At 57.0% G+C, this 14,895-nt stretch overlaps 6 protein-coding genes across 6 annotated transcripts; 3 read left to right on the top strand and 3 right to left on the bottom strand.

The window, feature by feature from the left end:
- Positions 1-116: 116 nt before the first annotated feature.
- On the top strand, positions 117-1,112 carry SCHCODRAFT_02602626 (uncharacterized protein; the record flags this gene model as incomplete). Its single annotated transcript, XM_003027404.2, has 1 exon — positions 117-1,112. The coding sequence occupies one exon, from the start codon at positions 117-119 to the stop codon at positions 1,110-1,112; it is 996 nt and encodes a 331-aa protein (XP_003027450.1).
- Positions 1,113-2,191: 1,079 nt separating this feature from the next.
- Positions 2,192-3,275, bottom strand: SCHCODRAFT_02640116 (uncharacterized protein). Its single transcript, XM_050346127.1, has 3 exons — positions 2,649-3,275; positions 2,536-2,595; positions 2,192-2,480 (listed from the first exon to the last, which is right to left on the bottom strand). Exons 1-3 carry the CDS (start codon positions 3,255-3,257, stop codon positions 2,385-2,387), a joined length of 765 nt encoding a protein of 254 aa, XP_050197857.1. The 5' UTR covers positions 3,258-3,275; the 3' UTR covers positions 2,192-2,384.
- Positions 3,276-3,689: 414 nt separating this feature from the next.
- Positions 3,690-6,501, bottom strand: SCHCODRAFT_02515753 (uncharacterized protein; the record flags this gene model as incomplete). Its single annotated transcript, XM_003027679.2, has 9 exons — positions 3,690-3,908; positions 3,963-4,832; positions 4,929-4,938; positions 4,986-5,065; positions 5,111-5,187; positions 5,244-5,458; positions 5,506-5,760; positions 5,810-6,009; positions 6,061-6,501. The coding sequence occupies 9 exons, from the start codon at positions 6,499-6,501 to the stop codon at positions 3,690-3,692; spliced, it is 2,367 nt and encodes a 788-aa protein (XP_003027725.1).
- A 972-nt stretch (positions 6,502-7,473) lies between these two features.
- SCHCODRAFT_02640123 (FAD-binding domain-containing protein) lies at positions 7,474-9,884 on the top strand. The gene is made up of 11 exons (XM_050346128.1): positions 7,474-7,846; positions 7,900-8,009; positions 8,062-8,097; positions 8,152-8,380; positions 8,432-8,562; positions 8,617-8,634; positions 8,689-8,739; positions 8,792-8,917; positions 8,987-9,153; positions 9,205-9,277; positions 9,334-9,884. Exons 1-11 carry the CDS (start codon positions 7,681-7,683, stop codon positions 9,733-9,735), a joined length of 1,509 nt encoding a protein of 502 aa, XP_050197858.1. The 5' UTR covers positions 7,474-7,680; the 3' UTR covers positions 9,736-9,884.
- Positions 9,885-11,154: 1,270 nt separating this feature from the next.
- SCHCODRAFT_02516534 (uncharacterized protein) lies at positions 11,155-12,464 on the bottom strand (the record flags this gene model as incomplete). Its single annotated transcript, XM_050343353.1, has 4 exons — positions 11,155-11,994; positions 12,043-12,179; positions 12,230-12,305; positions 12,357-12,464. 4 exons carry the CDS (start codon positions 12,462-12,464, stop codon positions 11,155-11,157), a joined length of 1,161 nt encoding a protein of 386 aa, XP_050197859.1.
- Positions 12,465-12,850: 386 nt separating this feature from the next.
- SCHCODRAFT_02516922 (uncharacterized protein) lies at positions 12,851-14,050 on the top strand (the record flags this gene model as incomplete). Its single annotated transcript, XM_003027406.1, has 4 exons — positions 12,851-13,315; positions 13,364-13,439; positions 13,499-13,665; positions 13,715-14,050. 4 exons carry the CDS (start codon positions 12,851-12,853, stop codon positions 14,048-14,050), a joined length of 1,044 nt encoding a protein of 347 aa, XP_003027452.1.
- Between the last annotated feature and the right edge of the window lie 845 nt (positions 14,051-14,895).

Here is a 14,895-nt window from a genome sequence, read left to right on the forward strand (position 1 = left end):
CGATCAGAGTCTACATCTCGAATTTTACCACGACGTCGAGATCGACACCCACTACGAGGACTCCGGCGCTGGCTCCCGCGAGTCCCCTTACCCCCTCCCCTCTCGACCGCACACGCATGCCCGGCAGACTGCACGTCCGCTTCGCCGAGCACAAGAATGAGTACTTCTTCCCAAAGGACTACAAGCGCAAGCGCGCTACCTCACTTCCCCCGCCGCCGCCCCCAGCGCAGGATTACTTGCAGGTGCCTTCCAAACACGCCTCGCACGCGTCCTTCGATGGAGCGTTTCGCGCACCTGCACACGTGCCCTCGTCGCACGGAACTCATTCCCCCGCATCCCGCATCGGATCCCACTTGCTCCCATCACACGGGACGCATTCCCCTCATGGATCGCACAGCTCCTCGTCCCCCAACGGCGCCCATTCCTCGCACACCTCGTCGAGTTCGCAAGGCACGCCCCTATCAGCATCTCGCACGCAGGCACTCCCACCACCCTCGCCTGCGCAAGCGCCATCACATATCCCATCATCAACATCTTCTTATCCCCCAACGCCGACTCGCGCCCTGCGCCCGAGACGGTACTCAGACTCTTCGCGCTACGGCCCCGCATACGCGCACATCCACCCGCTCCTCGCGCGCGACAAGCAGCTTCCACCCCTGCGCTTCGACCTGCGCCGCCGACCCCGGCACATCACCGACGCGCACCGGCACCACCTTCCCTCTAAGCTCCTCGCCGAGCCCGCGACCAACCCGCCCGTCGCTGCGTTGACCGTCGCGTCCTCGCGCCTCCCGTGGGCCTTCCGCATCGAGGGCGCGACGCGCTCCGAGCGGTACGATGCGGCGTACGTCTCGGTGCGCGACGTGCTGGACGGGCTGTACGCGGCGATGCGCGCGCCGGTGGGCGAGCGGGAGTACAAGGCATACGCGGATCGGCGCGGTGTGCGACACGCGTTCGCGGAGCGCTGCCGGGTGAGCTCGCGGCCTGCGGAGGAGAAGGCGCAGGGGCTGAGGCGGGTCGATCTGTTGACGACGCGCATATGGTTCGCTGGGTTGGAGAGGGGTGATGGGGGCGTTTGGAACCTCAGGTTGGCGGAGAGCGAGGTGGCGAAGTGAGTTGGGGGGGGAGGAAGTTCTGTTCTTGTTGGACGCGGCCGGCCTCGTCCCCGCGCGTCGCCAGTCCGGCGCGTCTCTGTTCTGATTGTTGTTTGTTGTTCGATTCTTCCACGCATTGTTATCCTTATTCTGTCATCGTTATTCCGGGACCAGGACTTGCTTGCTGTCCGTGTCTACGCTACTGCTCTCGTACTAACGCCTACGCTACAGCTCCGTCACCTAGTCTGTCGTGTGCTTTACCTGCTTCAATTGCCTTACCTTACAACACCAATGTACAACACACCTCCGCACCGTGTACTAGTATACCCAAGCGTTTCTGATCCATCTCTCGCGCGCGTCATTGTTTCTTTGACTGCGAAGGCATCCTCTCCTCACAATACGCTAGGCGATCATCCGTCGAGACAGTAAGCACACAACACGGATCTTCTGCGTTCTGTGGAGCCCACTGCGTCTCGACCTCGCACGAACGCCGCTCTGCATTCTGAGTGGGGCCCGGACGGCAGCCTGAGCACGAGACCGCGTACATCCTTGAGGCCGTCGGACCTCGAGGGCGGGTACAATTGTAACAACTCGCAGGCGGGTACAATTGAAGCTCCTCGCGAGCGGGAAGGTACTGTGTCGAAAACTCATGTTCGACCGGATATCGTCCAGTCAATCTTCGCCATCGCGGGTCAATCCTCGCGTTGGCATCGCGGGTCGGTCATCGCATTCAAGTTGCGGGGAGTGCGCTATCCAATCCTGAAATCGCGGGTCAATCCTAATCGCAAGTCAATCGTCTGCTTCATGTACACGAGGCCGCTGTCGACATTCCTCCCCGGATGCAGATCAAGGTGGGACACCGCGACCGGGTGTACATGTCCATCACGTTGATGAGAGACAGTGCGTCGAGTGCATCGATAGGAAGGGCGATGGATTATCGTGTCCCTTTCGACCGCCTGGACACGGTAGTCCGAGGGGTAGGGATGGAGGGGAAAGCCTAAATCACGGAAGAAGCGATGGGAAGCAACGACGTGCGGGCGAGACTTACGGCTCGCGAGGTTTTTTTGCTGTGGTTCACGCTCACGAGCGTCACACGGCTGCACGCCAACCACAGTTTTCAATCGTTACAGTCAAGAAAATACAGCAAGGAAAAGCTATACAGACGACCCCTCATATGCAAGAGGCTTGCGACATTAGCTTACATCGCCATCCAGGACGAGAGTCAGCAGAGTCGCTACCAAGAAATAGTCGTGTCCAGCACCTCATGTATACACAAGCGTAGAGTTCGAAGAGTCATAGCTGTTTCTTGAGCAAATTGCGAAGGCGCCGTGTGATCTCTTGCGTCTGGTCGGCTGCTTGTATGAAGACGTATCGCTGCTCCTCAAGCGACTAAAGGAGGACAGTGATTAGATTCGAGGACATCAAGCACGCAACGACAGCCCACCTCAAGATACTGCTCGCGGGCCCTGTCGTTCAGATCCTTGAGGCGCCGCACTTGACGCTCCTGGTATTGATACAAGTCAGCATAAAGTCCAGTCAAACGTATTGGAAGCGTACGATCTGGTCGTGTGCCACTGTGTTTTGCGCTGTTGCTTGCTGACTGCTCGACGCTTGCTCGTCACCACCGTATGCGGTGATCCTGGTCTCCGGGCGAGTGGTGGTACCGGTAAGACCTGCAGCAGTCCGGACTACAGGTCCCTTCACGATGACAATCTCGTCGTCATCGCTGCTCTGCGGGCCCGGAGCGCGCCGTTTCTCCCTTCGCCTCTCGTTCTCATCCTCACTCTCGACCGGAGAAGGGGACCGCGAGGCTGGTCGCTTGCGAGGGGGGCGGCCACGGCGCTTGGGCGGCGCTGGAGGCTTACTCGGTGTCGGCACGTTCGCGTCTTCGTCGTCCGTGGCAGCCTCGATGGCGACGGTGTTGTCATCCGGTCCAGGATGGTTGGCAGCAATGCACAGTTGGCGCATTTTGTTGGACTCACGGCGGGCATGCTTTGGCGCGCCACACGGACAAGGAAACTTCCCAGTGAGAGGATCACGTTTGATGGTAATCTGCTCACCACCGCGTCCTGCCGTAGCTGGGTAAGTACGATATCGATCTGGAGCCTGAGAGAAGCGCACCGCCGTACGGACAGTACATGTCAGGTTGGTGGTAGCGTCGTCCATGCCGCTTGTTTGCCAGATCGAGGGAGTCCCGCGCGATGTCCCGAGGCCAATACGGCTTCGGACAGCCGGGCTTGCGACAGACTAGACGTCGGTTGCTGCTGTCGGTGGTCAGCAAGCTGAGGACTGTAGCTGCGTACTACGCACCTTGCGGCCGACATGGTGGAGAGAGGAAAAGAGATAACGACGCCAGCGTCGTGCGGAACTTCGGACGGTCGCAAAGCGGTTCGGGTCGGTGACTTTACTGATCATCGCCGGTCAGCAGGGCACCAAGTCCCAGGATACAAGGTTCTTCAATTCAAAGGGTTTGTATACAGAGGTGATTGTCAGGAGATCCCTCCGTGCATTCGGACGCATCGTGCCCGAGAGAGTGTCATAGACGGAAATTGTGATTCACACGCGCGAGGCATCCTCGAGACCTGACAGAGTATGCCTTCATACAACCTTCATAACCTGTTGTCGTTCATCTGCCGTACTCGGCGCGTCAGCTCCTTGTTGTGCTCTGCGGCCTGCAGCAAGACCAGACTTTGCTCTTCGAGGGACTGAGTAGCGTGTGAGCGAGGGGCGACGATGGACGACAGTAGCACGCGATACCTCGATGTACTCCAGACGAGCCGCGAGATTGAGGGCTGCGAGGCTCTTGACTTGCCTCTCCTATGCCAACTCGTTAGCAAAGTACGGACATCCACACAGATGTTACGGGCCTACCAGGTCGCCTTGATCTTCAGAGTACTCGAAGGGCTTCCGCAGAGCAGGGCGACTCCCAGTCGCGTGCTCTATACCACCATACGCAGAGATGTGCGTCGCGCCTGCGAATCCCCTTGTACCCGGACCGCCTCTGTTGAGGCTGCTCGGGTTTTCGACGATAATGACCTCGTCGTCCGAAGAGTCGTGGGGGTGCGGCACCGTAGCGCGACGCTTGCCAGCGCGTCTGTCTGAGCAAGGCGCAGTATCGGACGGCGGTGAGGGCGACCGGGGCGCTCGGCGTTTTCTTTTACGCAGACTACGCGGCACTTGAGGAGGATCGACCTGCCCAGGGTTGGCGTCCTCATCGTCGGTGCCGACCTCTAAAGCTTTCTCTTCATTGGGTCCGGGGTGAGGATCGCAGTTGTTGCACAAAATGCGTATCTTATCCGCCTCCCGCCGCGCGTGCTTCGGGGCCCCGCACGGACAGGGGAATTTCTGCGTAACGGGGTCGCGGGCGATGGATCTCGTCTCGCCTGCGTGGGTGGGCATATCGACGGAGGCGGAAGGACTTCGGTCAGCGCGGACACGGCGACGAAGCACTTGACTTGCGACGCACCTTCCCAGACCACCTTCACCTCCCTTTGGTGGTAGCGTCCATGATGGCGGTGCCGCGCGGTCACAGTCTTGAGATGAGGTGCTTGCTTGGGCCAGCGCGGCTTCGGGCAGCGGGGTTTGTGGCATACGAAGCGACCATGCCCGTAGGATTCGACCATGGCGCAGGGGCTTTCCAGACGATGATAGTCGGAGGGGACCTGCTGTATGCTTCCTTTCGCAGGCGCTGCTTCGGATGGTCAGCTGGGCAACAAGGTTCGAGGGTTCCCAGGGCAGTTTCTATATTGGAACTGCGCCAAGTTAAGAAGGAGCGCCTTGCACGACATCGCACTGGCCTCAGGGTAGGATGATAATGCCTCCAAGGCCTTCGCGAACATGAGAAGACCTGACATCAGTCAGCGCATGCGCGAACCGGAAGACATAGGCGCTTACCTGACAGCATGAGCACTCACCTGGACACGAGATGTGATACACAGTCTTAGATCGCAGAGTGAATCATCGTCGAGCCGGAGCTGCTGAAGCCGAACAAGTCGGCATCGTGAATCGAGACGACGTACCTCAGCTATGGAAGTCGATCCACGACGGGGCCGGAGGAAAGACAGAAAACCACTGTATCCACCCGCATCGTACACCACTATAGAACATAGGCTACATTCAGGTAATATACAAGGTCAGAGGGAAAGGGCGGACACGCGTCAGTCAAGTCGACGACCGTTTCTTGAGGCCATGCGCTCTCTTCGCAGTATGAGCCGAAGTCGTCCTCGATATACTCTCCGGGGCCGTGTTCGCAGCACTCTTCGCAGAACGAGTTGGGCTCGGCTTGGCAGAACGATCCGAACTCGTCCTCGCGATACGACCCGGCGTTGTATTCGCAGTAGGAGTCGTGCTCGTCTTCCCTTGCATAGCTGCATTGACGCCCGCCCTCGCTCGTTCCAGCAGAGGATTGATGCACGAGGTCGTAATACTCGCGATCCGGTCGATGCGCTCGCCAGCAGTCAGTTCCTCGCTCGTCAGAACGTTCTGAAGGTCGGCTAGGGTAGCAGATAGAGCGTTGGCGGCCTCGACGAGGGTGATCGTGAGTTGCTTCTGAGCAGCGGCGACCGAGCGCTGCATAGACGTCGCGAGGTAGGAGATCGTTTGTTGAAGGGTATGTAGCTGCGTGAGCATGGCGTCAGATAGCTCTTGGACTTGGATGACGGAGCGTTGACTGAGGTAAGGGTCAGTATGGGGGTAGCAGCGAGAGGCATAGAACGCACAGGAGAAAGGACGTCTGCTGCCATTGATCGCATGGGAGGGAGGCGATGCGCTCGAGGAGGGCTTTCGTAAGGTCGAGAGCGCGCTGGTATTGGTACTGCGTTTCATGGAGCTCGGTGTTGTTTGCGCGCGCCGATCGGGCACACTTGTGGCCTAGGGGCTCAATGTGGTCCTCGTAGTAGTCCAAGAGAGGTGCAAGGCGCTGGAGATGGTCATAAGTACAGGAAGAGAGGATGTAAGTATACCCACGCACCTCATCGATCCCCTCCGCAACATGAAGGGCGGGGAGCTTGATACCCTCGTCAAGCGTCGTCCGTGCATCGTCAAAGAAAGTTGCGCGCGTAGTGTAAGCCGCGTCCATTATATCCTCGGGCGTAGCGTAGAAGAGGTACGGAAAACGCGTCTCGGCCAGGTCGAAGGTCGCATTGGCGAAGTCATCGACGCGTGCGATCAGCGGTGCAAGGCGTCTCTGCACGGGCTGCCAGCACTTGTACGCAACCACTGAGATGCCTTGTGCGACAGCATAAGGCTTCGCTGTGAGCACATTCGTTGAGAGCGTCTCGTGCAGCTTGTCGAGTGCTGCAGCGACGAGCGGGATGCCGTACAGGCGTCGAAAGATGGTGAGCTCGCCTGTCGGCGAGGGCGTCACGTCTGCCGATGCGCAAGCTCTCGGGTTCATCGCTTTCGGCGTCATAAACGCAGAGATGAGAGGTAGAAGAAAGGGGAGTACAACATGGCAGATGCCATGAAGGCTCGGCTATTGTGGATGGGGAACAAGAGCAGATCACGGACTGATGACGGCGCCGGGCCTTTGCCCGGTTGGGCTGATGTTCAAGATTCGCAACTCCCCATTGACCGCCGTGTCGCGCATTCTGCTCTTGAGGCCTGATCTGCAAGGTCGGGACCACGAAGAGACCTCTTGTTCTGAGCACTGTGCCCCCAACCAGCTGAACCAGGAACGGTTGAATGGCACGCGGTTGCCACGTGCAATCGCGCGCGCCCCTTCGGCATAATCCGACAGTTTTGGTCCCGCGGTTTGAACAGAACGGTCATCTCCTTCCAGTCGCGCCTTACGCCGCCTTGAATCATGACTTTCGCTCGACTAGTCTCTGCTCTCTAGATGCGACTCTTGTATATATTTAACTCAACAGGCCGCACGCAACGCCGTCTCACATTCGCTTGCGATGCTTCGATTACGCCGCCAGCTTCGTCCTTGAACGAGTCGTGATCAGCAGCGACTGGATGAGGGCATTGGGTGTTCGTACCGGTGACTCGCCAGGGACTGACGTTTCTCTGTCGCTTCAGCCGCTCTAGCCAAGCTGATCTGCCAACCGTGCTCTGGGCTTGTAATCTCCTGGACGCTACATAAGGTACGTCGAACTAGTCTTGATTTGTACCTTGAGGATCTACTACTGATGACTCCAGAAAGATACCCGGAGGCTACGTCGTCCCTCTACTCAATGAAGCTGTCGCCTCGGACGAGGACTTGGTCCATTACATTACAGCGCTGCTTGGGATTTTGACAGGTAGGGTGATTTCCGGCGAAGTAGACGTTCACAGAACGAACTAAGCACGTTTACCAGTCGACCTTGGTCTCCCTTTGAACTCATATGCGGCTCGACTCGGTCCCGACGGTTGCACTTGGTCTCCTCGCCTACCTGCCCGTGGCCTTTCAAATGGGAATTGATGCTACTAGCTCCACACCAGGCAGGCCACGACTAGATATGCTTCGCTTCGTGACGTTGGCTTTACGCCTTGCCTTACTTCGCTCCCGATGCGTGTGCTTGGACTCTGCGCGAATCGGTACCGCTTGCATATATACGCCAAGGAGGCGACGCCCCCATGACAGGCGAGGGGCGCATTTCTTCTCATCATGAGCTTGCTCTCTATCGCGCTCGGCGTCGCCGCGACGGCTCTGCCATCGTTCGCCTCGACGCCTCCGATTCTCTTAACGCAAACGCCCTTCACGAGCGCAGCCACCGACGCCTGCCAGATCATCTCCGACGCCATATCAGACGCCAGCCATGTATATTACCCATGTTTGTGCTTTGATCAATTGTCCTCAATAGCCTGATTGACCATCTTGGTACAGGGGATAGCAGCGGTCACTACGCCGCGGACATCGAGCATTACTCGCCAGCCGCTACGGAGATATCCGCCTGCTCAGTTGAGCCCGCTACCTCAGAGGACATTGCGCTCATCGTACGTCGACAACATATACTATCATGAGCCCAACTTATTTCCCGATTCACAGCTACGTGTCCTCGATCAAACTCGCACACCATTCGCGGTCAGCCCCAAGCCATCATAGCTAACCCACCCCCTTCTAATCCATCGTCCGCAGGTCAAAGGCGGCGGACACTCCATGAACGTCGGCTTCTCCTCGACTACCGGCGTCCAAATCGCCATGACCCGCTTCTCCGAGGTCACGTACGACGAGGAGACGGAGACTGCCGTAGTCGGTGCCGGTCTGATCTGGGACGATGTCTACGCGGCTTTGGACCCGCTTGGCCGTGGCGTCGTGGGCGGACGAGTGCCAGGCATCGGCGTCGCTGGGTTCATACTAGGCGGAGGTGAGCCCTCTTTGCGTCTATGGCGGGGTCGAAGGCTGAGCGAAGTGCCAGGATACTCGTGGTACACCAATGAGCGCGGACTAGCATTGGACAACGTCCTAGCCTTTGAGCTTGTGAAGCCCAATGGAGAAGTTATTCTGATCTCAGAAAAGTCAGATTCGGACTTATTCTTTGTGCTGAAGGTGAGATTCGTGCCTTATTCACGGCGGTGTCCCAGTGATACTGATATCCTACAGGGCGGGTACAACAACTATGTGCGCGACGTTCTCGTCAGAAATCCCGTGCCCCTCCTCATGTTCTTCGTTTAGGGTATCGTGACCAGGTTTACGCTCAAGACCTACCCTCAGGGCAAGTTATGGGTATGTCGTGTCGACCATTCACCTAGGGATCACGGTTTAATAGATCCCTCAGGGCGGGCATGCCTTCTACTCCCCAGACCTCTTCGATCGATTCTCGGACGCCCTGTACAACTTCTCCGAGAACACCGCAGATCCCAAGGCTTCCCTCATCGGCACATACTCCAGCATCAAGGGCAAGGTCAGCTCGTTCTCTGCCAATAGCGACCTCGCCTACAGAAACTCACGACCTCGTTCGTAACTTTGACAGTTGCTCGCCAGTATATTTATGGCGTACCTCGGTCCCTCGCCGCCCGACGGTATCTTCGATGAGTTTCTGGATATGCCCATGCTAGAGTCGAATATCTCGACGAGGGACGGCATGCTGCCGCTCATCCTGACGGCGGCTAGTAACGCCTCGGACTATGGTGGCACGCGGTGAGTGTTCCTATGTTGAGATTGTGACTGCGTATCCTCACGCGAACGCAGAGCACTGTACAGCACGACGCCCATGGAGGAATACACTCCGGGTGTACTTGCGTTTGCTGCTGAAAGAATCAAGGTATTGTACAATTGTCACAATTGCCTGACATCGACAAATTGACGGTTATTGTGTAGAACCTCTCCGCCGCTCTCTCACCAGACGACTTTCCGATGTTCGCCTATTATCTTGAGCCCTTCGTTCCGGACTACCTCTCACGCGCCCCCGGAAACTCCTCCGCCTACCCGCCGTCTCGCAAGAAGACCATCCTTCCGACCGCTATCGGCGTCGGCTGGAGCTCTCCATCGTTGGATGACAAGGGCATGGAGGTCATCAAGGGCCTCGGCGACGCGCTATCCGCCTACGCGTCCGACGTCGACGGTCAGGATCTATCCGGATACTATATCTATCCGAACTACGCGCTGGCGGACGTGCAGATGGAGGATATGTATGGGGAGAACTTGGAGAAGATGAGAGAGGTGCGCGACCGCGTCGACCCGAACCAGCTGATGGCGCTTGCCGGCGGCTTCAAAGTCTAATAGAACGATGTAATGCCACCTTGGCGACGTTGCCTGTCGAGCAAGTTGTCAAAGACCCGATGTCTTGTAGATTCGATATAGTAACGAGGACACGAAGGCAGTCATCTGATTCTCTTGAAGCGTACCTAACAAAAGCACATGCACTCTGACATGCCGACGACAACTAAAGAGGGACGGACCTACCCTTTGCGCTTCACATGAAGATCACCTGTAGGTGAGCACAAATGTAGGGGCGAGGAAGCCGCTACGACGCCGAGGAACTCTCGCGAACAGCGCGCACGATCGCGAGCGCTCGCGCTCTGTGGTGTTCTCTTGCAGTGGACGCCTTGCTGAAGACTGCAGCTGTGGTGGTGAGGCGCGATGAGGTAGCTTACGCCAAACGAAGGCAGAAAGCACGCGGGGCTAGTGGGATGGAATGCTGCCCATCAGGCGGGTATCGCAGACGTGCACGGCCATGTTAGTACTCGCTCTGCGATAACAATCATGCCACTGCCGCAGAGCAATCCTGAAGGTGTCATGTGTTGATACGTGGGTTGAGCGTGGTCCTCGCATCCCTGGTGGCGCTACGCCGATACTGTGTCAAAGTCTCGTCCCCATGCGAGATATCGTCGGGCAGAAGGGAAGTGATGTCGTTCGTGCGGAGAACTTTGGCCGGCCAGGAGCGGACGGTCGACGGTGCGCAGGTTGTCTCGCTCGGTCTCGTCGCCGATTCCAGTCGATTCAGTCTCGAAGCCGCGCTCGTCATCTGGGCGAATGTTGAGGCTTGCATGATGCTTGCGCGCTATAGCTGCCAACTGTGGCTGGCGACACGGTGGGCGTGTCATATCGCCCTGCATGGCATTCTCGGAGGACTCTTGGCCCAGCGTTACTGTGACTCGAAAGCTACACGGTTCAGTGCATCAATTTGCGCCCTTGAGACCGCGATTCACAACGTAGATACACTACAATCGTCTCTATTTGTACAATCAGTGACTCGGATATATGTATAAGGCAAAATATGCGGCAGGGCTTGCCAAGCCGCGCATCTTCCTTCGTGAACATAATCTACATTTGGTCGGATTGCAGATACATTGCAGGGGCCGGACCTTCCTTGTCGCGCGCTACATATAGAGCAGGTCCCCAGAACGAGCACGCAAAGTATGCTATTAGCATCACCTGCGCGCTCCCGGGGGCAAGGCTATGGCAGCATCGACGGTCAAAATGCGCTACGGCATATGAATCGACGACGGCGAGCGTGTCGCGGGCCATGGGCGATTCCGCCAGCGGACTGCGGACTGCGTGTGCAGCGCGCCTTGTGGCGGAAAACGCAGGTGTAGGGGTCGAGGCCGCAGTACATGGTTATGGTACACAGCTGGATCGCGAGTAGGCGATCATGCGATGAAGGCGGGAGTGCGACAGTGTTCAACGTAAAGCGCACGGCTAGCAAGGCGGGTCGCTGCTCGGCAGATAGGTCCCGCAGACGCGCATGGCCCAGTTGTTGCTTGAGAAGCGCGACCAGTCATTGCCACGGCCGATGATCAGCCCTGAGCAGTACGTGACGTTGGTGACAGGGTCGAGCGCATCCTGTGGATCCCTGGCCGCCTCGCGCTGGTACTGACCCAGCTTCTCGTCACTGCGTGGATCGTCGTAGGTGACAGCGCTGCCGCTCGTGGAAAGGATGCCGGCTACCCACTCGCGAATGATTGACGGGTCAAAGACCGAACTTTGCCCATCCTCTTCGCCGGACTCCAAGCCTGCACGAGGGAGCGCTGAGCCTCGGATGCGAGCTGGTCGAGAATCGAATTTCGCGTATGGTGTGGGCGCCGCTGCGGTCGTTTTCTTCTGGCGACAGGGCGCACGTGTCATGCTGCGTGTTTTAACGCCCTGCGCAGCATTCCCTCGCCGCGAGTTGCGCAGTGGAGGGCTCGCATCGCGGCCGTCATCGCTGAGAGGATGACGGTGCGCCTTCCATGTGGCCTGATCTCCCTCGAGGAAGGCAGACGGCGGCTCTGCCATCCAGCACCCAATGATACGCCCGATGGAGGACTTCAATGTGCGTGCTTTCTTCTCGGGCATGACGGTGGCACAACACATGTCAAGCTGATCGTCGGCGAAGAAGGTGACAAAGAACGGATGTGCGCGAGACCGGATGCGCGGCAGAGTTCTGTATGGGGTGCGATAGGCTTTGCTGGAGGTGCCACGGTCGACATAGAGGGTGTTGCGATGTTTGAGGTAGTACAGGGGGATAACGTCGTATTCGTACTCTCCTTCGGGGAAATCCTGTAGTGATATGAGCTCCAAGTGCTCGAGGAGAAAAGGATAGCCAACCTTCAGGAAATGCCTTCTTGAGTGAATATTTGCGGTTTTGTTGTATTCGGCCAACTCGTATATAGCGTCCAGAGTCTCCTTCGTGGGCATCATGACCCATTCGAGATTCCCAAGCGCCTCGACCATGTCTTCCCGGACTAGAAGTTGTGTCAGTTTGTCGCACCACGTGGGAAATGGAGAAACGTACGCTGAATATGGTTGAGTGGCGAGCTCAGGTCAAGTTCGCCTTTCCGCATACCCCAGTAGTACTCGAAGTGCTCGATCTGAGCAATACAAAGTCAGTGACTATCAAGAATGCACTGAGGAGTACGGACCTGTCGACGATAGCGACCTTGGTCCAGATTCAAGATGCGATGGTTGATGATGGAGCAAGCGTTGAAAGCCTTGCACGACGAGAGGGATTCGGAGGGTATTGTAGACATTCTTCTAACAATAAAAGCTACGCCGGGGGTCTCAGCTACGAGTCGCGAGCCGCTAGTGCTGAAGGGTGTGGTCGTGGTTGTTAGGAAGGCGCGCTGATGGCGTCAGGTGGCAGATTCCCACGGGCCAGCGTTACTGTGACACAACGTCAACATAACGCCGGACCTCCATTGTTTTCGGCCGCCATCGATGTTTGTGTTGATAGCCGGAGTCACAATGTCTTGATTATGGCTGCGCTTTTGGCCAAAGTCCCGTGATATAGATTAATGGGATTGTACCAATACGCTGTTGCCCATCTCTCCCTTCCACTTCCACCTTCACTGATCCCGGTGCGTCAACCCACGTCCCCGTCTAGGCGCACGCACTGACGAATAGACAGCACGCTACCATGAGATCTGTGGCATCCAGGCGCACGGCTGATGCTGGTCAATCGTCTCCGCGCAAAAGCAGTGGCACCGCTAGCCGAACGACAAGCAAGCGAACTTCGGCCCACCTTGCCGCACAGCGCCAACAGCGCGTCGAGAACCAACGGACGGGGATACGCAAGTCTACCCGGCTGGCGGCTCGCGAAGCGCAGGTCAACTCTGCGTCGACTTCGAGTTCGGCGTCGACAGACTCAGAGTACAGTGCGCCCAGGACTCCGAAGCGCAATGCATACAAGGCCGTCCGTGAGGCGCGCATTGGACATATAACCCCCCAATATCGCATCACCAGTGAAGATTCTAGACCCCACGCAAGGGATGTTGCCGCGGTCGCACCGACGGGCAGCAGATGTGCGGGGTCTGGAAAGTCCAAGGAGAATAAGACGGTTCAAGTTTCGCATATCGTGGATCGGGCGACCCCAGCAGAAGAGGTGCGTGGTCACTATTCTCTGACTCTATTTTTCTGAACATTCTCCAAGCTCAAGGAATTCGAAAAAGCGTCGGGGGTCCTTTCGGAATCTATCAACCTTGACCAGCGGCTCAACCTCGTTCTGCGTGAGCACCGGTTTTATTTCTTGAAGATCTTTATTTCATGCTCAATCTCTCATTTTCAGTGTCTTCTGAGATACATATCCCTTTCGACAATCGGCTACTCATCATCATACCCACGCGCCCCGATCTGGAGAAACTCTATGTCGCACTGAACAAGAAGGTCGTCATCGGCTGGACTGGCGAAAAGGCCCCCAGGAAGAATAAGGCCGGGTTTATTCATCATGAGGAGGTGTGTAATTCATTCATCGTCGTTCGCATGAATCGCTCAAAAAAGACAGATCTTCCCTTTCCTTTCCCTTGGTAGGGATTGCCGCATGATTCCTCTCTTGAACTGGGCCGATGCGCCAATCGTAATCATCAAGCACCTCCCGGACGGCACCACCAAGGAACGGACCATTAGGCGTCCCTTCACGACCCCCACTGGCAGGCCGCAACTCCCCTTGGCGAAGCTGCATGGCGGGCCTCACTTCTTCTCCTTCAAGGCCTACAAGACCCTGACGCACAAGGATCTCGCAAACAAGGACGTGGTTCCTGCGTATGCTAAAGAGGATGTGAGGCTTGTTATGAAGATTGGGCGGATCATGGACGGTATCGACGCGCCGGAGGTCGCTTGATCCCTCACACGAACGCAAGACTTGCAATATTCGACGCTCTCCGCATCAGCTGGCTGATCCGACTCCCGCAACAGCTAGCTGGCCTGGCGCTCGCGACAGTTTTCAAGCTCTTTCCCTATTTATTCACCGTACCTTCTACTATTTATTCTCCGCCCCTCTCCTTCGTGCTCTCCTCTTTTTCTCTTCCTCTTCCTCTTCCTCCACCCACTTTCTCTCAGTTCCCTCATCCCCTCCCACTTTCCTCCGTTATTATTTGGTATGACTATTACGATTGTTACGAATTTGACGAACGTTACGACCCCATAAAGTTCGTTGGTCGCCCGAGTCAGACTGAGGATACGAAGGTACGGTGATTTCCCTATGCAATATCTGGCGAGGCTCCCTGCCGATTGGCCTTCGAGGTGAACATATTCAAATCAATCCATGCGCCCTCGAAAGTGTACAAAGCATTCATGATTACCCCAAGTCATCAAAGCTATAGCGAGCGACGCGTCGCTCGCGCCGAAAAGATGGACTCGAAGGTTTGCCTATATCGAACGCCGGCGTAGCAGCATTGTACCGGACGCGGCACGCTAAATCTTGCGCGACAAGGAATCCGAAGAAACCGGAGATTTTTGGCAGCACTCAAGTTTCATCCCGACGCAAGTCCTCCACTCGACGGAGAACATGATATTGCCGTAAGGGTGACGCGCGATAATATGAGCATGCTATCCGGAGACGTACAGGGCCTATGGCAAGGAGATCGGGTCCCTGTCCATCAGGCAGGCATAATAGAGTCGCTTGGCCCACTTGTTGCTCGAGTAACCCGAATAATCGACGCCATCGCCGCAGATCAGCCCCGAAGA

Source organism: Schizophyllum commune (genome assembly GCF_000143185.2).
Source record: "Schizophyllum commune H4-8 unplaced genomic scaffold SCHCOscaffold_12, whole genome shotgun sequence".
NCBI lineage: Eukaryota > Fungi > Basidiomycota > Agaricomycetes > Agaricales > Schizophyllaceae > Schizophyllum > Schizophyllum commune.